At 30.3% G+C, this 22,953-nt stretch overlaps 1 protein-coding gene across 1 annotated transcript; it reads left to right on the forward strand.

Moving 5' to 3' along the window:
• Nucleotides 1–3,577: 3,577 nt before the first annotated feature.
• Nucleotides 3,578–6,780, forward strand: LOC132944090 (uncharacterized). Its single transcript, XM_061013261.1, has 4 exons — nucleotides 3,578–3,862; nucleotides 5,574–5,939; nucleotides 6,493–6,561; nucleotides 6,631–6,780. The coding sequence occupies exons 1-4, from the start codon at nucleotides 3,578–3,580 to the stop codon at nucleotides 6,778–6,780; spliced, it is 870 nt and encodes a 289-aa protein (XP_060869244.1).
• The last annotated feature ends 16,173 nt before the right edge of the window (nucleotides 6,781–22,953 follow it).

The raw sequence follows: 22,953 nt of genomic DNA on the forward strand, positions 1-22,953 counted from the left end.
TCGCAATAAATATTTTCAGATTGACATAAAAATTTCAAGTTTTGGTAACAAGAAAATATTAACATATTTTTAGTATCATCATTAACGAGTAAAAATTGTTCTTCGGAAGAAGTTTTAATGTCCATATTGTTGATTGCTAAATGTACCTCTTCAATATTTTTCGGTAGGTTCGGCAGCAAAGATTGACGGGCTGCATAAATATTTTTCCTGATTTTATGAATATCGGTATCATCAAAATTTGAACAGTCGGCAGAACTTTGTCCTAATTCCTTAAGTATCACCTTTTTCGGTCGTGAGAATAAATCGTCAATTGCTTTTCGCTTACATGCATTCTTTACTATTTGTCGATTTACTTTTTTTGGTGATGGCAAATGATTATGTACATTTTTGTGTAATTCATTGGCTACTATTTCTACATTTTTATTAGTGTATATAACTGCTTGACAAGTCGTTAAACAACATCGCCAACGTGATAATTCAGATTTTGACTTATATGCTAAGAAATACTTGTAACTATCACGAATTATTAAAGGTTTTCCTCGAGAACTTTCAATAAACGTCGCTTTTTCAGACATTTTAAAAATTAAAATTTGCTAAACTATAAAACACACTATAGGCACTATTCGGCGTACGGTAAACTACTAAAAATATAGTCTTATTGATACGAGTATTTAGTATATTCGTGTGTCTGTCTATCTCAATGTGTATAATCATAATAATCAGTGACAATTTTATTGATGATACACAATATAACAATATAAGTATATACGTATATACCCGTATGTTGTATGTACGTATCTTTATTAGGCTTAATCAAAGTTACAATCGGCTGGTATAAACCGCGTGTGCTGTCGGACACGTCTTGGACTAGCGTATTTCCTTAGCCGATAAGAACGCGACTAGAATTTAATCAACAGATACGCGCAAAATGTGATCCTATCCATACTCTATTTTTATAATAAAAACACTGACTAAAATATTGGAGGAAAATAGACATAATTTTAGTCGAAAATAATGTGGAGGAAAATGGAAACCAACCTTTTTTTGTTTTGGGCGGAAAATGGACAGTGGAGGAAAACGGTATCTCATTTTTGGAGGAAAATCGTCCCGCCCATAAAAAAAGCGGGTAAATGGATGTCGCTTTCCTCTACAGTGGGTTACAAGTGGGTTAATGTATAATGAATTGTATTAAACTTGAATTCAATGATATAATATCATTGTATAAGAAAAACGTTTCTAAGCGGAGATGGTTTGTCAGTCTGGATATTTTATATTATTATTATTTATTATGGTTTGTAAGTTGAATTTATATCATAATATTATAATTTTCTATTTGTTCCTATTGTGATAAACAAAGCGTTAGAAATTAACTTCCCCTTTTTACCGTTTTTTCGTAATTTGTCGGTGGTTTTTTCTCGTAGCATTAAATATTAATTGAGAAATTTGAAAAATTACTTCTCTAAAGTACTATCTTGATCCAATTTGCTAAAATATAATATACTATATAATGTGGAAATCGAAGCACACCTTAGTCTCTTATAAACATAAGGTGAGTGGTTGGTGATGATTGATGATTAATTTGATTTCATTGATGTTTTTGTAGAATCCGTATTTTCTAATAAATATAAAGTTAATTAATGACAATTGCATTTAATATATATTGTAATATTTTAGAATATTATTTGTAGTGTTAACTGTGTACAAGATCGGAAAAATATTAAACGACCCAAACTCAACCAACTTGTACTGTAAATATTAAAATTATAAAATATATGGTTAATTATCAAAGTAAAAACTTCATAATAATTATTATTATTTATCATCAATTTATTTATTTTTTATTATTAGCTTAGTTTAGTTAGTTACCTAATTAATAATTGGTTACCAATTTTAATTTTTTGATGCACTTTGCCACCTTGCGTCCTCACCACCACTGCCGTAGTTTGGAACTTACTACTACCGATGCGGCGATGCCCGATGGTAAGTTGGTAATAACTAATAAGTAAAAAACAGAAAGTTGGAACAGAAGCACTATCAAATTGGTGGATTAAATAAGTACTAAAATGTCTTCTGATTGCGTGCAAAATTATAAGCAAAGAGTTCCGACCTTATCATCTAAGTTCATGCTATACATTAATATTAACCAACCTTAATTAGGTATAGGTATCACTACTAGTGTTATTATTATTTAATTAGTAGCATGTTAAAATTGTCAAGAAAAAAATTGTGATTCTGTAAAATATGTAGATATAGATAGTCTACATAGGCTATGAAAATCTTATTATATATAATAATAAGAAAAAAAAGCTCTAAGGCAGTTGATAAGGTATTTTTAAGAGATCGTAATTATTTAAATAGGTCGTCCGACTTGAAATTTGTCTCTTATAAGGTGAGTGGTTCCGGTGAAGATTGATGATTAATTTGATTTCGTTGATGTTTTTGTAGAACTCGTTGAGATTCCATTGTATCATTTTGTTGTGTTGTAGTTTCATATGTTTTAAAAAAATATTTATGGTAGGGATGTGATTTGGTGTATTTGTTTCATGGTTGAATAAGGGATTGGAATAAGAGGTTAAATAATTTGGTGAGTTTAGATTTAGTTATACACTATTACTTTCTTAATTATTATAAAATACTCTCATAAACCTAAACAGTTTGACTTAAGGTTTAATATTATTGCCACCTCATTACATTTTTTAATTATTAATTTAACATAGAAATTAGAAATGTATTAATGAGTAAATAGTTTCACGTGTCTACCGATAAATTATAAATAACACTTAAGTCTACATGTTGATTTAGGTTCAACCTTCACCAAATATAATCAAATATCAGAACTATAGAATACAAATTGCATTGAATAATATATAAATTAAGTATTAAGCATACATTTAACTAAATTATATTTGTTTTTGACTTCAACCATTTTTCGTAGTAATAATTTTTAATTCATTGTACTCAAATGTTGATGCATTAAAAGCTTAAAACAATCACTATAATTCAGTTAACATAAATTAAGGCCACACTCTATAAATCCTAAGAAACTAACTAAATTATCATTTTTTTTTTCACAAAATTTGTAAATAAATGTTATAATGAATGTAAGATCAGTATTTAATAAATTTAACAAAGGTTTTTTGATTTGTGGTTTTGGCAGTATAAAATTCAACCAGGGAAATTTTAAGACTTCAGTGTTGTTTTACGTGTGGCGATGTTTATTAATTTATGCTGGTTTGTATAACATGTACAAGGCCAACCTATGGGTAGGTAAAAACTTTTTTAGAATTTATTTTTTGATAGTTATGATAAAACATAAGTGATAAATTGAAAATTCATGACGCGGAACTATACTATCACTTTAATGTCACTATACTATTATTAATATATATTATTTTCGAGTACACTTTATAAATTCTTAAATTGTAAGAACTAACTTCTAATGAACATGTTAAGTGGACCCATTTTCTTTATCGAAGAAGAAATACAAATAATAAATATATATATAATAATATGATGTAATAATTGTAAATTGTACAGATGATACTTTATTTTATAGGCCAAGAAAATTAATCCAGAAATGTCTGAACTAACGTCTATAATAATGATCAGTTGTTTTGAATTAATTTACATTGGAAAATTTGTATCTCATATCTGGCGCATACTTTTTGATAGTCAACTATCCATTGTATTGACAAAACTTGAAACAATTCACGAAAAATTGATACACTTGAATGTGGTCGGTCCGATAAATATAAAAATTTATTGGATTTACATTATTGGATTTATTGGAAATGTCATGGGAGTTGTAACTCAAACCGTCAGAGTGCTAAATATTGTCGAAAATCTTAAAACACAAGAAATGGTAACATTATTATCTACAAATATCTTATGAGTTTATAACTAACTTTTAATTTTATTTATTAACAGTTAATATAGATAATTTAACTGTTGTGCCTTTCTGGGTATCCTAGTCTACTCATTTATCTAATGCATGTTAAAACTATTTGTTGGTGCCCGATAAGCTATCATGGCTGGAATACGTGGTTTTTGGCCGAGCAGGAGTCAAAGTCTCGTTGCTGCGACTATCGCTCTCCCGCGCGTCTGCTTGCCCTACCGCTCGCCGTGCATCATACGGCCGAGTCCCCCGCGACATTTAGTCTGGTCCGATTTTGCGAGCCGTTCGTGTCGTCGTATTTACTCTCGTGACGACGACAATTGATACAATACGGTCGAACGTGCTCCACCGGCGAAACTCGTGCACAATTCTGTATGACCGTTCCCCATACATGTTTATAAATAGGTGTAAAATATGAATTACTTCTGATTCCTTGTTATCAACTACAAACGTATGTCGTATTGACTATTGTGTATTCCCTACATTATTTATGGCCCTTCGTATTGCTTGTACATTACCAGTATGTAGTGTAACCACTGAAAGAACTTTTTCTAAATTAAAAATGATCAAAAACCGGTTAAGGAGCACTATGAAACAAGATCGTCTTGAGTCATTATTAATAAAATCATGCGAGTCCGATGTGCACATAGATAATGATGAAGACGTGGTCGATGTATTTGCAAAATACAGTTTAGTACTAAGCATTTAATGGTTGAAACTTAAAATGTAATAATTAATTATATACCTATACGATATACATATACATGTATTATATAGATAGATCATAGATGTATCGATTTATGTATAAAATAATATTGTTGACTTTGAACCTAATTGGAAATAATATTTTTGGGGGTGTCTAGGTAGACATCGGTGGGTGGGTGTTTAAAATTTGAGTTTGCACCATCTACTAAAAAGTATTTGAGCGCCACTGCATAAAGGTTAGGTGATAATATTATAATATTTATGTTCGACGTTCGTTATCGAAAGTACGATATAAGTACATAATTTGAATTAATAGCATATATTTTTTTTACCATCAACATTTGGTGTTATAATTATTTCTTTATCTAATTATTATTGTTTTGTAAGGTTCTCACATTCCTATATATTTTTTCCGTTCCCACCTTTTATATTTTTATACAGTCCACTGTCATCGCACAGCTAGTGCCCGTACATTGCCAGGGCAGTAACCGTACACCAGCAATCGCCCGTGAGCGGGCAATACCTGACGACAATTTACGCCGTCAAATTGCACGGCTGCTCAAACCAGGTTGACACACTATGTGGGGGACACACTATTAATGTTAAAAAACTTGAGTATAAGATTTGTATCATATGTAGTTTTCACATTACACTTTACAGCATATTCATTGGACATTCTGTAATTCACTACCGTCCATCTTTTAAGAGTACGTCATACCCACTTTGGTTGTTCCCATGTTACACGTGTACAACAAAACCTGGTTAATTCTCTGTTCAAAGCTATAAAAAACAGTTACCCCATTATGAAACAAAAATTTAAATACATTATCGGTGGAGGAATAACAGATATTCTTGTTTAATAATATATCAATTCATTCCTAACTTAACCTAATATTAAAATAGTGTTTTATATTGTATTTGTACATGGATACAATATAAGCAGTTGTGACGTCTGTATATCACTTATTTTCAGATTATTATATCGGTTTTAAATACTTGTCAATTAGTAGTATTTTATGAATATATACTACTAATATTATACACACAGTGGATAGTGTACAAGATAAATGAACAAATTCCTGAAATAAGGTCGTGCTTAAGTACATTCAGAGATATGTATTTGGAAGTTTTAGAATGCTTGAACGATGTCAACAAATCAATATATGGTTTACCGGTCATCATATTTATTGCAGCAAACGTTTCCGATATAATTTATGTAATATACAGCCATATATTATTTCCTAGAAACCAGTTTTCTGTATTGCCAGTCATAAGATTATTAGTGAGAGCATTTAATATTCTGATATTATACATGATTGGGAACGCCACGGAAAAAGAGGTATTTATATATTATTTATTATCCAAGTCTAAAGTCTTAAAGTTCTTTTTTAATTAATTATTTTATATTTCCTATCAATACTTAGAAACGCCAGTAATTAAAAACAAACTAAAATTTCATTTTTTTCCGTAGGTACCAATAATTAAACTTTCGAAGATATATTATAATTATGTCAATGAAGTTAGCCTCCAACTTTGTTCGATCAATTTCAAACCTACACAAATATTTTGCAAATACTTTGCATTAATTTGCAAATCACTTTTTAGAATTAGCAAACTTCGACTTTAGCTGGGAGTTATTTTAACATTTTTGGTGCCAACTTCACATAATAATTTGCGAATCAGTCGCTGCCTAGTAATTTCCGTTTTAGTATTGTTGTGGGGGGGGGGGGGGGCAACTTTATGTAGCCCCCAACCATTGTCCATTAATGTTTATCTTGTATAAACATAATCAAGAAAATTAAGTGATTATCTATTCGTAGGGATTTAAATAGTCAACATTGTGTTTATTGAGTATATTCAAAATATTTAAAACTTAATTTTTGAATTTTCAGATAAATCGGATGAGTTTTGTATTAAATCAACGATCCGTAATCGAAAGAAACCCTAGGATTAAACGTCAGGTATAAATATAAAACTATACTACTACATTTGATTCATTTCAAATTTAAATTATTTTTAATTCTATTTAGATCAAGTTTTTTTTACTACGAAGATTGCACGAGCACTTCCATTTTCAGTTGTATGGAATATTTTATATCAATATAAGACAACTACTTATCCTAACAAACAGTGCAATTGGTTATTTAGTAATTCAAATTCTGTTCAGATTGAATAAATAATAAACAGAGATATTAATTGGCATCCCGTGATATTTGTTTAACGTAAGACACTCGAACTACGATCATGTTTCATTGATAATTATTGTTATTTTATATTATCATAATGTATTATTGTTTTTAGCTAACCGACTTATTGATGGATCTTATAATTATATAGTAAATTGTTAATTATATATAGTTTAAATATTTTGAAAATTTCGTAGAGTTTTGAAAATAATTATATTATAATATGTGGTATCAACATTTTAATTTTTTTATTTATTTATGTAGTTTATGGCAGGGGTGGTTTATAACCTTAATTTTGGGTTCCGAAAATGTATAAAGCTTTTTTGAGGTGAACCACATCCTGTTGTTATCGTTATCATCAAGTAGTGGAAAATAAACTATGTTTTAATGATTTTAAAAATTGTTTATTAACTAAAAAACCAAAATATGTTAAACAAAATTTATTTAAAACTAAGAAACATGATATTTTTACTGTAGAACAAAATAAAAAAGTATTAAGTGATATGATGATAAAAGATTTATTTAGGAAAATGGTATTGATACCATTATCTTATATTATCTTGGAGACATTATAAAATAAATATAGATAGAAATGATTTTGTAAAACATCTCAATTCATTAATTAGAAATCAAAATAATTTAGATTGTAAATATAATAATATTTACATGGATTTTTTCAATAGAACAATTCTATTAAAAAACTGATAATGATTCATAAATTTCAAATAATTTTCAAAACATTTTGCAATTCAATTTTGTGAAAAATATTTTAATTATTAATACAATTCACGAATGTATTATTAATAATATATTATTATTATGCGAATGTAAAAAATATTTTAATGATTATGGCATTTGAATTTTGTGATCTTTTTGCACATTGTTTTCTTTGTGATCTTTTATTGATGATAAAATAAGGTGCGCCAGGAATGGTATGTATAGTATGTGATATCAACATTTTCAATTATTTATTTATTTTTGTAGCTTATTGCAGGGATGGTTTATAACATTAATTTTGGGTTCCGAAAATTTATAAAGTTTTTTTGAGGTGAACCACACCTGTTGTTATATTTATCATCGAGTTCTTAATTAGGTAACTAACTAAACTAAGCTAATAATAAAAAATAAATAAATAATACAAATAATATTCTAAAATATTACAATATATTAAATGTAATTGTGATTAATTAAGTTTATATTTATTAGAAAATCAACATAAACGAAATCAATAATGAGGTTAGGGTAGTATTTAAAAATGCTAAAAATCAGAATTTGAGTATTATATCGCCTAATTATTAAAGGAAAAATAAATGATGTGATATATGATAAAATATAATATATTGTGCGTATTTTCTCCGACTCACGGAAAAACGTTGAATCATGGATATGTTTTTGTGGATAGCTGCTTAATATACAATAGAATTCGTAATGAGTACAGTATCCTACTCGTCTACTCGTCCGTAATTATGTCCTGCCTACAGATACGATGACTCTCGACATCATATTATTTTCCATCAATTTCGTTGGTTTATTATAATCTCGTCGTCGAAGCCATTCCTCACTGCTTCAACGAAATCTTTCGTTGTCGTAGCTTCGCTCTCGACAAACTCGTAAGCTTTCGCATTTTCACACCTACTCTAAGGAGAAAATTCTAAATGTGTTTTTATAGGCTCCTTTACGCGAAATCGTTCATAAAAATTCGTGTTGAAATTAACGATGTTTACCAGTAGTGAAAACATAATGACATCCATGTTGAAATGGGGGTGTGAACTTGCTCGTATATTATAAACGATTTACTCGATTTTGGCGGCTGAGGAATATTATTACGCGATTGTACGCCCGTGTGGCGTTTCGCTGCATACACGCGCCACATATTCACAAACGATAAAATATTAGTCCGCGTAAACCCCCGGCAAAACCTATACACTGAATATTATTACATAATATTATGGTGTAATATGTACCACGTGTATTATAATTTATAATGCACTAGAGGATTACAACAACGCGTATGTAACAATAATAATTTATACTATAATATATACCCTCCGTCTGTCTGCAGTCTGTCTGTCTTTATCTAGTCTCTTTCGGTCCATGTTCAGCCATACGCGTGCATCCCTATAACGCGTAGATGTGGACAGGTGGTTGCTCTCTTTCTCACCGGCTGGTCGGGAATATAATTCCGAACATAACACACACACACACACACACACACACCATCACAATCATCAGCGCGGGAAAATCAAGTATTTTATCGTCCAACACTGAGGACAGTAGTACGGCCGCTGCATATAGTGTTGCGTACGTCGGCAGCCGTTGTTCCTATAATAGGGTTCCGATGGATTTCCGGACGAATCACTTTGATTCAAATTGTTATTTTCAAACAATGGTTTATTGGTGATTCGACTCATAAACGATTGTCTAATCCTATCAGTGAATCGGTTGTAAATACAGGGTGATTCAATAAGGAATATTATCCTTAAAACAAATATTTTAATAATAAGAGAGACTACTAAAACTAATTTTAAATTAGGTACATCAACATTTTCAAAATAATAATCCACTTAATAATTCATAGTAAAAAATACTTTAAACTAGTGAACTACTGGACCGGTGTAATTAAAATCGATAAAAATACCAAAAATAAATTAGTCTTACCGTTAAAATACAAATACGTCTTCTAACATTTATAAGTCATAAACAATAGTTGTACGTTATCTAAAGTTTGTTGATAAAAGTCAGTTTTTATACTGTGAACTCACCATCTGTTGACTGAAGGCTGGTATGGCCTTGCCGACGGTCTTGACAGATTGGATTTGTCCGACGACAACGATTGTTCATGGATACCTTTTCAGCCCCCATTTTTGATTTAATGGTTATTGGTTTTTGTGGGAAACTGTAATTGGGAAAATAAATAATTATTAATTTTAAATCAAAATTAAACAGTGGTTGTCTTTTTGCTCTCACCTGCAAAGAATATATCTGCACAAAAATTTGGGTTATGCCGGAATTGAGGTCTAGGACGCCTGCCGAGCTAATTTGGGCGACGTCGTTGCGTGATCTTCGTGATAATATTATAATATATGCACACATATAACGATGTTTTTTATCTAATGACATTTTAAAATGATGAGTGTTTTTTTTTTGTGTCTGAAGATCATTTTTTATATAGTAGTAAATATTCTTCGATTTTTAACTACTGGTAGGAAATGAAATCAAGTTAGTACTTTCACTAGAGGTCAGAAGTACAAAATTCCTAGTTCTTTTCATAATCATTTGGAAAAAAAATATGAAATAACGGCAAATTGTATACAAAAGTAGTTTTTGACAAAATTGATTTTTTTATTTTGTTTTAATTCATAAATTAAGTAACGAATAACCTTAAATACTTTACATTTTCACCAAATATTGGTAATGACAATTTTTATACATGTTATAATTTAAAAAATATTTAGACTCTTTTTGAGCTATTTATAGGCGTGATAAATATTGGATTTTCTAACATTAATTTTCAATAATAATATTATAAACATTTATGATGTTCACTTAATTATATTAACTATTAAAGGATGTAATATTTTATTACTCGTCGTCAAAACATTTGAAACCCAACTACAACTACAAACTCGTATGTTGTCTGCTTATCAAATAAATGTATGAAATCGAATGCATTAATGATGAAATCTTGTCTTAAAATACCCATCCGTGAACATATTTTTTTCTTGGAATACAAATTACCATTAAAAATAAGGACTCTGCTTTGAATACGCCACTGCATACAACCATATTAAGTATAGTAAGTGTATTGAACATAAATTGTGGTACACGACTATAATAGCCGTGGATGTTTTATAGTAAATGTTGAACGCTGGGTCCGGGGTAACTTGCGTTCGTTATATAGTATATACTATCAATATATAAATCAAAATGAACACAACCGTTGAAAACTTTTGAGTGTTTAATAAGGCGATGCGCGGATACGAGCCGCCGTTCGCAACATAAATAAAATGCGAATGGAAACAATTTAAAAGTCAATTAATAAGTTTTGTTTATTGCTTAAAGTTCGATGGAATATTAATACTCAAAAATATCGCACAACTTTTCGCCGGCTGAGCCATAATTATGAACTTGGTATTATTTTACCTATAAGCAAACAACTGCGGCGTTTGTACAGTATTTCGTAGTGTAATTATTATTAATATTATGTCGGATAGCGTATATCAGTGCTTATCAACCTTTTTTTTTGACGACGACGACGACCTCTTAATTTAGATCCATAACAATTTTATATGTAAGCGACACACTCAAAATAACTGAAAGATTTTTGAAATAGCAACACTCATAAGTCAGAAACCTAATTGTAAGTTCAGAATGAGACGATCATCACAATTGTTTTATATTGTCTTCGGTATTTACCATTACGTCGTAATGCCATAATAATATCATATATTTATGTTCCTATAGTGAGATAAAATAACGAAGGAGTGAGTAGGAAAGTCGCGGAAGTGCGGAGTAAGGCGGCAAATTACGAAGGGTATGGGAAATTGTACAAGAACCGTACTCTTGTATTGTTCCTTCTGCGCAAATTTTTGGCATTGATATCTGGTTATTTAACCGAATGTCGTACAGTGCGCATATGCGTACATTTTATATCGTATTTTGCACATTGTCGTTGTTTTTTGGTAATATTGGTACGAGAAAAGTATTTTGTATGTGAGGAGCTATCGTATTTTTCTTGTTGCGCATAGTTTTGGCACTGATATTTGGTTGTTGGACCAAATGTCGTACCGTGCGTGTAAATATTTTATGCTGTTTTTTGTATTGGTGTTGCGTAATGTTCTTTTATCTTTATTATTTCTTTACTTCCAGATATGAACATTTTTTTAGTGTACGTACGTCTCGTTATGTTAATGTTAAATTGTGGAGATGTGTTGTTTTTTAAATGATGATGAAATCGTTAAGGAATGTATGGTTAGTGGTTACCTAATATTATTTTATATTGCGTAGTATATTTTCATTTTATTTGAGTTTTAACACCCAAGTATGTTCGTTTTGTTATGTTCATTCTATACGTTCATTTAAGTAGGTATATAAGAGTATATTATTTATAACCTAACTTTGAACACTTTGGTAATTTTTTTTGACGATACGCATGATGGTAATTTACAACACACGCTAATGTGTCGTGACACGTTGGTTGAGAACCACGGGCGTATATAGTCAGTGCCGCCAGTGCCGGCTATTAGAAATTTGACGCTCCGGCCTAATAAAAATGTAGCGCCCTTACGCGGGTGGAGGTACCAGGTTTGATGGGTGTCGGGGTGTCAAACACAAAACAAAATGTGTAAATACAAATCAAAAAGTATATTAATATATTACAAAATCTGCAATAAAATGACCATGAGTAAATAACATATTGGTAAAATTGTCAAGCTTTATTATTATTATTTTCTGGATAATAATAATTATTATAATATAATAACCCAAATGTATTTACGTATTGGGTAATGAGTTTTCGGAAAGTTGTTTATGTTAAAGTTCAATGTTTGCTCAGTGACTAACCAAACATTTAAAAAATAAGTAATAACCTTTTTATAATATCAACTCGATAGTTCAAAACAAAATGTTTTAAATATCCCAACCACAATTAAATTTAAATAAAAATATATACTTTAATTTGCTAACCATTGGTTTCTGTTTTTGAAAAGAAATTGAGGGATTTCAATTAAAAACAAATCTTTTTATTTTTTTTAATTTTTCAGGACAACTTCTTTTTTCTTTCTCTAAATTTCTGATATTAAAAGTTTTCTTCTTAAAATGTTAACAGTATATAATATTTAAGTTTAAAGAAAGTGATTTTGGACAAAGCGTTCCTTTTCCAGGAATCCTTTTTAATAAAACACTGGAATAAGTGCCTTTTGAAAAAAACAAATCAATTAATATCCAACATAAAAACGTTCCTGACTAATATTGTCCTAAATCGATTGTTCCGAACATTTCCCCAAAAATTATGTTCCAACATTGACACCGGCCATGGGCAGCCAATTTATTACTAGTGTCAACCACGTGTTGGCATGGCGTTCAACGTGTTAAATAACGAATGACTGTGTAATAGGGTATACCTATACTGCATTACCTTTAATATTATAGTTTTACATGTTTTTCTTAAACAAAAATGCCGTAACTATGATTATTTATTCAGAATTTTATGTTCATAAGAAAACAATATTGCCGCAATAGTAATAAAATATAATCGGTGCTCAGCAAAAACGCCGTATCCACAGTTTACTTAGAAAGATTGCCGTAAGTTTTGCTTAAAATACGGCGTTTTTACTTAGCACTTCCGCATAATCTATATTTGCGGCGTTGTTGTTTAGGAAACCGGTTTCCATTAAGCCGTATCGCCCGTATCTTATAATATACAATTTTAAATTACTGATAATGTTTGGAAATTTTGATGTCATTATACATCGGACACATATTATTTTTCGTTCAGTTATCGATGTACCTCGTCGCGAATATTTTACGCACAGTTTTAATTTTTGCCGTAATCAAAAGCTGTAATCAGAATTACGTCATTTTTGCCAAGTAAAAAATTCTGAATAATTAATAGCTTACTTAGTATAAATATCAAAACAATGATATTTTAGTAAAAGAAAAATTGAAAATTAAATTGAATAGTTCCATTGCATTCATCAGGTATATTTCCATAAGAAATTATGTATTTTACTTTGAAAAATATTATATTTATGAAAATAAAACTACCAAAAACTACTAAACATAAAATGTAATTTTTCTCAAAATGGCATGGAGGGAAATTACGACGTTTTTTCTGAGGGCGGCAGTATATAGGTACCTATTATTATTTTTTGAAAATATTATGTTATGATTTAGACATATTATTTTATGTTCGTAACTTTTTTATTTTTCATAAACTTAAAAGCGCTTGATGCGCCATAACTATTATTATACTATATTATACAAAATACGCATAAGTATAAAAATGTAATTCATAATTCATTACAATTATAAACTATATTATATATTAGGGTGTCCCTTATTTAACTATAAGCATTTTTTTTTCGCATTTTTGTTAGTCCGACGCACAGAATTTGTGTGTATGTAAATAATTAATAAACGTCGATCTATTAAGATTAACCCGTGCCGAATTGAAATTTGAACACATTAATTCATTCATAATTTAATGATCTATATTTTTATAAATAATATTATTATGAATTTTCATTAATACATAATAACACAACTACAGAAATTTCAGATAATTTGGACATTATAACAAACATCGTGCAACTATACATACAAATATACAATGCATATTTTTGTCATAAGTTATTTCATCGTCGAAAATTAATTTATTATAATTTAATGAAAATGAATAAAATTGATATTACAATGGGAAATGTCAAGAACGCGTTCTGAATAAAAAATGAATCCTGTCTTATATATAATGGAAATTGTCGGTGCAGAAAATTAAATATGATTTTTTAATATCTGCAAAAACGGGTGAAAGTTGTTCCTGACAGTTATCACTGTTATAACTTATTGCAGTAATACAAGTATAATAATAATAATGCATTTTTATATGAGTGAAAATATCACATTAAAAACCAATAGAATAAGATGCCTTAAATAAAATCTCAAAGGCACAGATTCAAATTCAAAATTGGTCAAAAAATAATATCATCCTATAATTTAACAAATATTATCGATTAAAGTGTATAGTATATTTTCACACAAATCATCATTACCATGAAAATAATATTGTCATGACCCAGTCTACCCCACATCATATGCATGAATAATAGATGTATAAAAATTAAAAAGTTATCTGGATTATCGTGACAGACCACGCCATGAAGGATTATTCAGAAGCTGTCGACCGGTGCGTGGCGTGCGTGACCGCAGGATTGCCGAGAGTGGAGCCAGGGTCAGGTGCCTGCGCTGCCAGGAAACAGGAGGCCAGACCGAACACGCCACCGATTATCACCAAAAGCCCAATCAGCTGAGCAGGAGTCCGCCATCCGAAAAACCGCACCTTAGTTAAGTCATTTTCAAATGTAGTGGAAGGCAACTTTGGAGATTAGAGTCTCCTATTTTGTTTTGTTTATAATTGTATTATATATTGCTTGTAATAGCAAGGGAGTGGGAGACTGGCCCACCTCTGCTAAATGTTGTTGTAATTGTTAATTGAATAAACGATGGGGGCCGTGGGAGAAGTAGTGCTAACGCGGTTCCTCCTCAGGTTGGGTTTAGGTTAGGTTAGGTTAGGTTAGGTTAGGTTATTTTTTATTAATAAACGATGGCGGCGTCGCGGAAGTAATATGAAAGCAATTCCCGCGGCGCCGTCGGTTCAAACTGAAAAAAAAGGTTAGGTTAGGTTTTCAGAGGAAACACGGTGAAGTGTCATTCCACCTGTGCCAAGTGCTAACAAATCACGGGTGTTTCAACCATTACCTGTGCAAGTACGGCAAGTGAGAAACGGACGAGTGCGCACACTGAGGGGCAAGCCCCGACAGCGCCGAGCATGAAGTTTTTTCGTGCGATGCGTGGTTCCATTGGTGACGTGAAGCGTGCATCTACCTGGGGGTAGACCAGATAACTCCAGATAATATGTTCGGCATCAGAGTAAAGCAACTTCTCACAAAAATAATGATGTGCTGAGAGGAGGAGGAGAGACGGGTGCAGCACGGTGGAATTGCTGCAGACCGATGACAAGTAACGAGAGTCCAGACCGGCTGGTTCTGGATACCGGGTCGTGAAGTCGCTGCCTTGAAGCAGAAGCAATGGTGAACGATCCAAGGCATGTGATACCAGACCAGCTGGTACTGGATACCGGGTCGCGAAGATGCCGCACACAGGCTGAATTAACAAATATATTTATTAAAATTAGTTAAGTTTTATGTACTATAGACCAATCCGGTAAAAAATGGAAGAGATAGAGCTCTCCACTATAATGTGAGAATTTATCGTAGTGTTACAAGTTGTTGTTATGTAAATAAACGATGGGGGCCAGGAGGAAGCATCGATAACGCAGTTCCCTCCAGATTTTCGATACCACAGTGAAAAAAAAAAAAAGAAAAAAAAGGTTAAGTTAGGTTGCCCCTATATAGGCCCATGCACTTGAATTTGACATAAACAAATCGACACTTCTGAAACCACAAAGATTAATAGCTCTAAGAATCGCTATGGGTATAGAACGGTTTCCACACAAGCCATATTAGTGGTCACCGATATCATTCCTGCACATCTGATGGCAATGGAAAGACTGAAATCACACAAGGATAGGACTAGAAAAAATACATCACGAGAAGAATCGTTCACAAAGTGGCAAGACGAGTGAAATGAAGCGGAGGCGGGCAGATGGACCAGAAGGATGATACCAGACGTGAAAAAATTGTCAAAAAGGAAACATGGAGAGTTTAACTTTCACCTGACGCAAATGCTCACCGGGCATGATTGCTTCTGGGAGTATTTACACAGGTTCAAGAGAACGGCGGACCCTATGTGCGTGGACTGCTTTGCTCCGAGAGACGATGCTGAGCACGCAATCTTCCATTGCGATCGATGGTGGAGGCAGAGACGGACCTAGAGGCCAAGATGGAAAAGGCGCTGGAGCCAGAAGTGATGGTGGACTTGATGCTAAAGAACTGAGACAACTGGAATGTGGTCGGAGAATTTGTCAGTGGCATATTTTCAAAGAGGGAAGAAGAGGAAAGACCACGTCAAAGGACAGAAAGATACATGATATTACCATAGTTAGAAATCAGTTATAGGCCGAAGGCCACAGCAGGAGGGATAGAGACCTCCAACTCTTGTAAAATATTGCCAAGTTGTTATTTAATTTTAATCAATGATGTGGATGTAGAGGGAAGGATGACCTACAAGGCAAAGTTCCTCTCTACAGCGCCACGATTACGACACACAATAAAAGGTTAGGTTAGGTTTAGCCGGTATGGCAGAAACCTACGGGTGCCCAACTTGAAATTCTGCCAAATCTATAATTTTATTATACAATGGCACGTCGTAATAAACTCTATTTTGTTTGTTTGTGTTTTTAATCATAATAACAGAACTATTCTGAGATATTAATAATATTTTTTTACATTGTGCCGTTCCACTCATATTATATTGAATTTAATAATTTAATATTATGGTATTTTGTACGACCAAGTTTCATTTACGGCATCTTAGGAGTAGGACATAAATACCATTATAATTCGAGCACTGTGCAAACATTAAGCCCTCCTACTCCTACAGCAGCCACTAGTGAATAAATTACATTTGGAAAATTCGGCTCAGCACAACACGGTTTTTTCACAAATCAATTTTTTGACGAGTATGAAACGAACCAGGAATTTGCAACAAATACACAATGTTGTTTAAAATATTGTGTAAACATTGACATTATAAATTATACTATATTATGAAATCTTTAATGTTATATTTACATGAATAATAACAGTGGTGCGGTTGTCGCAGTTAAATCTTACCCTTGGATAATTTTTATCACGATAGGTGGAGGGGGTGGAAAGATTTTTTTAGAATCATTTTAATAACTTACCTATAACTACATTTATAAATTTAAAAAAAGGTGGGTAAGTGGATGTCACTCTGCTGTACAGTAGGTGACAAGTGGGTCACTGTAATGGATGGTGTTAAATTTGAATTCAATGGTATAATATCATTGTATAAGAAAAACGATTCTGAGCGAAAACAGTCAGTCAGCCTATGATATTACAAAGTATATTTGAGGATATTATTGTGAATAAAGTTATTTATACATAATCAATTTACGTGGAGCCTTGTTTTAAATTTTCAATCATTAGCTATAAAAGTTGAACATTTTATACATTTTTAACTACAAAATAATTATTACATTTTAAATTTGATACATTTTGTCAAAATTTGAACTTTAAATGCTTATAAAAAAAAATTGTGCCTATGTATTTTTAATATGTTTCAACTGCTATTGTAACAATATATAAGGAGCCTGCATACAATTTTCACGCATTTTTACCCAACAAATAAAATGTTATTGATATTTATAGAAAAAAAATTAACAAAATTGAAAACTGACAATGTCCGTAAACAGCTCAAAAAGAGTCAAAATAATTTCAAAATTGTATGGTGTATAGAAAATGAAAATATAAATTCAGTAAAATTTTCATGTATCTACAGTTATTTGTTTTTGAATATCAACAAAATAGCAAAATCGTTACATGATAAATTGAGTGAATATCAAATGTTGTAAAAATATGAATTTCAAACGCTCATAAAAATTTAATTTGACTTTCTTGTATTCTTAACTCAAAATAATTTGCCAATTTTCGTGATTTTACCGTATTTTGTCAAGATTTGAACTCTAAATGCTTATAAATAAAAACTGTGAATAACGATTTTAAATTTTTTTCATCTGCCTTTGAAACAATAACCTAGGATCCTTCTATTAAATTTTGAAGCTTTTTTAACCAACAGATAAAATGTTATTGATATTTATAGAAAAAAAAACTAAAAAAAATAGAAACTGAAAATGTCCGTAAAGAGCTCAAAATATGTCAAAATATTCGGAAAATGTTATGGTGTATAGAAAATTCTAATATACACATTCACTCAAAATTTGTGGCCATTTGTTTTAGAGTTGCACCAAACACCAAAATCGATTTTCTCAAAAACAGATTTTGTGTAAAAATTCCCGTTTTTCCTTAATTTTTCTTTGGTTTTTCACGTCGCGTTTGAAAACTACTGAGAAATTTTTACTTTTGACCCCACAAAGTAACAACTAGGTTCACTTTCCTATCAGAAAAGTTACTGTTGAAGAAAATCCAAGCACTTTTACTGTTCTAAAAGGTAATGACAGACATTTTAGCAATAAGCACTAAAAGTACACTTCTGTACTGATTATTCCATAAAAGCATAAAACAAAAATTTGAAAAAGTATTATGCAATGAAACATTTATTTCTATATGAAACTATTTACCTAACTTTAGTATACTGTAAGAACAACTAACTTCAAATGTTTATAACTTCACTTATGGCTTTACTATCGATTACAGCATACCAAACTGATAACTGTAACAATGTTCAATAATTGTATATATAGATATAGTTAAGAATCATAACTGTAATTATATAATCATATTGGATCTTAATGTCCTATTCTAATTCTATGTAAATATAGTAAATCAAATATTTATGATTTTGATTGTTGAATAATTTAATCAAAGGTTAAATATTGAACATATTTTGTTAAAAATAGTTTATTACAACTACAAATTAAATGTAGAGAAATCTAAACTAATTAAATAATCGTAGAAAATAAACTATCGTATAGTTATAGATGGTTGTATGTAAATTTGCCGTACACACGTTTATAGCTATTTTCGTTGGGAAATGTAATAAAAAGTTTACTACTTTCGGATGTCAAAAACTATTATACAAGTTTATTGATACGCTGCAGTGACGAGTAATCATGATTCCCCATCCTTTTAAATAGGCATTTGAAAAAAAGAAATCGAAATCAAATAAGTTTGTTTATGTAGGTCATATAGGTCAACTATGTCATATATATATATGTATTATAGTTAATAAATTATGTATAAGTCCTACTATTAGTTTAATAAATTATTCTTATAGTAAACGGTTTCACATTATTTGTACACAATATTTTATATTTTGAGCGGAGCAACAAATGCATTTGGTTTATAATGATCCCTGTGTGTTTTTTAAATTTTTTGTCCAAAGGCACATTTTACAGCAGTAAAAAAAAACTAATACAACTAATAAATCTAGACTTTATGAGAACATTACTAAATCAGAAAACGCAGCTAATAAGAAATGTTCACCGAATATGTATAAAACACTTGCTAGAAATTATGCAATTTTAAAAATATGTTGTTCCATCAATTCTATTAAATTCTATTTAAAATTTTCCACTTTTTTTCCGAATGATAACATTTATATTTTTTAATTGTTTAAATTTGAACATTTGACAACTCACGAAATTCGCAAATAATTTTGCTGCAGTTAAAAATGTATCGTATCCATTTTCAACTTTAATACCTTAAGCTTGAAAATGTATTTCAAGGTTTCTCATATGTAGTATTATAAAAAATAAAAAAATATACATAGGTAGGTACATATAATTTTTTTTAGACATTTTAAAGTTCAAACTTTGATAAAATTGGATTTTTGATCTATGTACAAATAACGATTTAAATTTTGTTTTTGTTTATTACAAAATGTTATATTCGTAGGGACTCGAAAGGTTCCTTCTTGGCCATTAGGAATATGTGTGTCATCCTTGTATGGCCTATTCGCATATAGCGTACACAAGAAATATTCTTAGATTATATAATATATAAAGCCGCGGTTACGCCGCGATACACTGGTAGACAGAATCGTTGCCGCTCGTATATCGCTGAGATGACGAAATCAGTAAAATATTATTAGTAAAACGAAACTTTTCTCGTTTCATCGTGACAATTGTCGTGCCTACCTATAAGATTTTGACTATATCTATAGGCTATAGGCATTACTAAGCAGCAGTGTTAAGGGAGTTACAACTTTACAAGTCACTTGTTTCTATAACGAAATCACTTTTTAAGTCATTTGATAGTAATTTAATTACATTTTATTGTAAGGGATTTAAATTAAGTTGGTAACTTTAATTGTTACTTTTTAAACACAAAATTAATGTAACTAGACCAAATAAAATTGCAAAATAAATATATAAACAAACGTGTCGTTTCATTTTTCGTTACGACTTTTTTTCCACCCAGACCTCAAGAAAGAAGTTTTAATTCGAAAAAAGTAACTTTAAAGACTAATTTAATTACAAATTTTTAAGGTAATTCGTAGCTTAATGTAATAATTACCAAAAAGAAGTAACTATTCCCCAATAGGAACTGGCTGCAGCATGTAAGTTATAACAAAAAAAGATAAACTCGCAAAACTACAAAAAAATTACCTAAAAAATTCAAGTGATCTATAAAAATGAAATTAATTAAAAATTAATCGTACAAAATAAGTCGTATTATTATTATTATTATTATTATTATTATTATTATTAGATTCTTATATTATTGAAACACATCACAACAACTAAGACATCATTCGTTCTAAAAAAAAGTCTTAACTTCCGGTTTCCAATAAAAAAATTATAATTAATAATAATTGAGATATTTTTAAACGCCATTCGCGAACACGCATCCGACATACATATTATTATTACGATGCCTTGACATGTTTTCAGTCGATAATAAATCCGGAGTAATACCTATTAACGCAGCCCGTCACGTGTGATGTTTACATATTGTTATGTTATTATAATACGCATATTACCTATTTTGACGAATTTGACGGGAAAAAAGCGTAAACGATTGCGTTAAGATAAATAATATAAATAAATACTATAGTAAATATAATTTGCATACAGCGTGCCATGCGTGGTTTAACTGCAGTTTATATTATTATGGACACGCGATATTGATAGTATATATAATATTACTACGGGTTTATACCTGGTTAATACCAGGTTTATAGGTATATATATATATACAAATTCGAGCAACCAGCTACGTGGTACCTATAATATAATAAAAATAATATTATGGTTATGGAATGCGGTTTATAAATTGTATAATAACAACTACTACCTAACCTAACCTTTTAGGACAGTTGTAAAAGTGCTTGGATTTATTTCAACAGTAACTTTTCTGATAGGAAAGTGAATCTAGTTGGTACTTTGGGGGGGGTCAAAAGTAAAAATTTCCCAGTAATTTTCAAACGTGATGTTAAAAACAAAAGAAAAATTAAGGAAAAACGGGAATTTTTACGCAAAATCTGTTTTCGAGAAAATCGATTTTGGTTTTTGGTGTAACTCTAAAACAAATGACCGTAGGGACATGACATTTTGACTGAATGTCTGACTGAATATTAGCATTTTCTATACACCATAAAATTTACAAAATATTTTGACTCTTTTTGAGCTGTTTACGGCCATTGTCAGTTTTCAATTTTTTTAGTTTTTTTTTCTATAAATATCAATAAAATTTTATCTGTTGAGTAAAAAAGCTTGAAAATTTAATAGAAGGCTCTTAGGTTGTTGTTTCAAAGGCAGATGAAAAAAATTAAAAATCCTTAGTCACAGTTTTTATTTATAAGCATTTAAAGTTCAAATTTTGACAAAATACGGAAAAATCACAAAAATTAGCAAATTATTATGAGTTGAGAATTCATAAAAATTTTTCTTTTTAAATCTAAGATTTGAAAATGTAATATAAGATTACTCATAAGTTTGTCTACCTTTATCAAAAAAAAAAAATGTCTACAAGAAACTTAAATTAAATTGTTATGAGCATCTGAAATTTATATTTTTACAACATTTGATATTCACTCGATATATCATGTAACGATTTTCTTATTTTGTTGTGATTAAAAAACGAATGACTGTAGATACTTGAAAATTTCACTGAATGTTTATATTAGCATTTTCTATACACTATAAATTTTTGAAAATAATTTGATTCTTTTTGAGCTGTTTACGGACATTGTCAGTTTTCAATTTTTTTAGTTTTTTTTCATATGAATATCAATAAAATTTTATTTGTTGTGTAAAACCTTATTTTTGGGTAGACATTGTCTATCTTTCAGAGGTCATCGAGAAGGTTGGAATGAAGAAATATGTGGTAACTTTAAGGATCTGGTAGTTTTATGGGCCAAGTACTCGCCTGTATTAGCATCTCATATTACTGAAATCCAAATCAAAGGTAGAAAAGTGAATAATTTTCTTTCGTGGCAGCGTCAAAATCAGCTAATTAAAGCCATTTCAACAAACATATTAAATGTTATTAAAAAAGAATTAATTGAAGCTAAATATTTTAGTATTTCTTTAGACACTACTTTTGATGTTTCTAGAAAAGAACAAGTTTCATTAATATTTCGGTATGTTAATAAAAATACTTATATTGTGCATGAACGTTTAGTAGCTGTTAAAGAAACCATATGTACAACAGGTCTACATTTATTTGGTATGTTTGAAACAATATGTCAAGAAATGTCTATAAATTGGAAAGAATTTTTAATTGGCCAATCATTTGATGGTGCTGCTTCTATGAGAGGCGAATATAAAGGTTTTCAGAGTTGTAT

Source organism: Metopolophium dirhodum, chromosome 5 (genome assembly GCF_019925205.1).
Source record: "Metopolophium dirhodum isolate CAU chromosome 5, ASM1992520v1, whole genome shotgun sequence".
Taxonomy (NCBI): Eukaryota; Metazoa; Arthropoda; class Insecta; order Hemiptera; family Aphididae; genus Metopolophium; species Metopolophium dirhodum.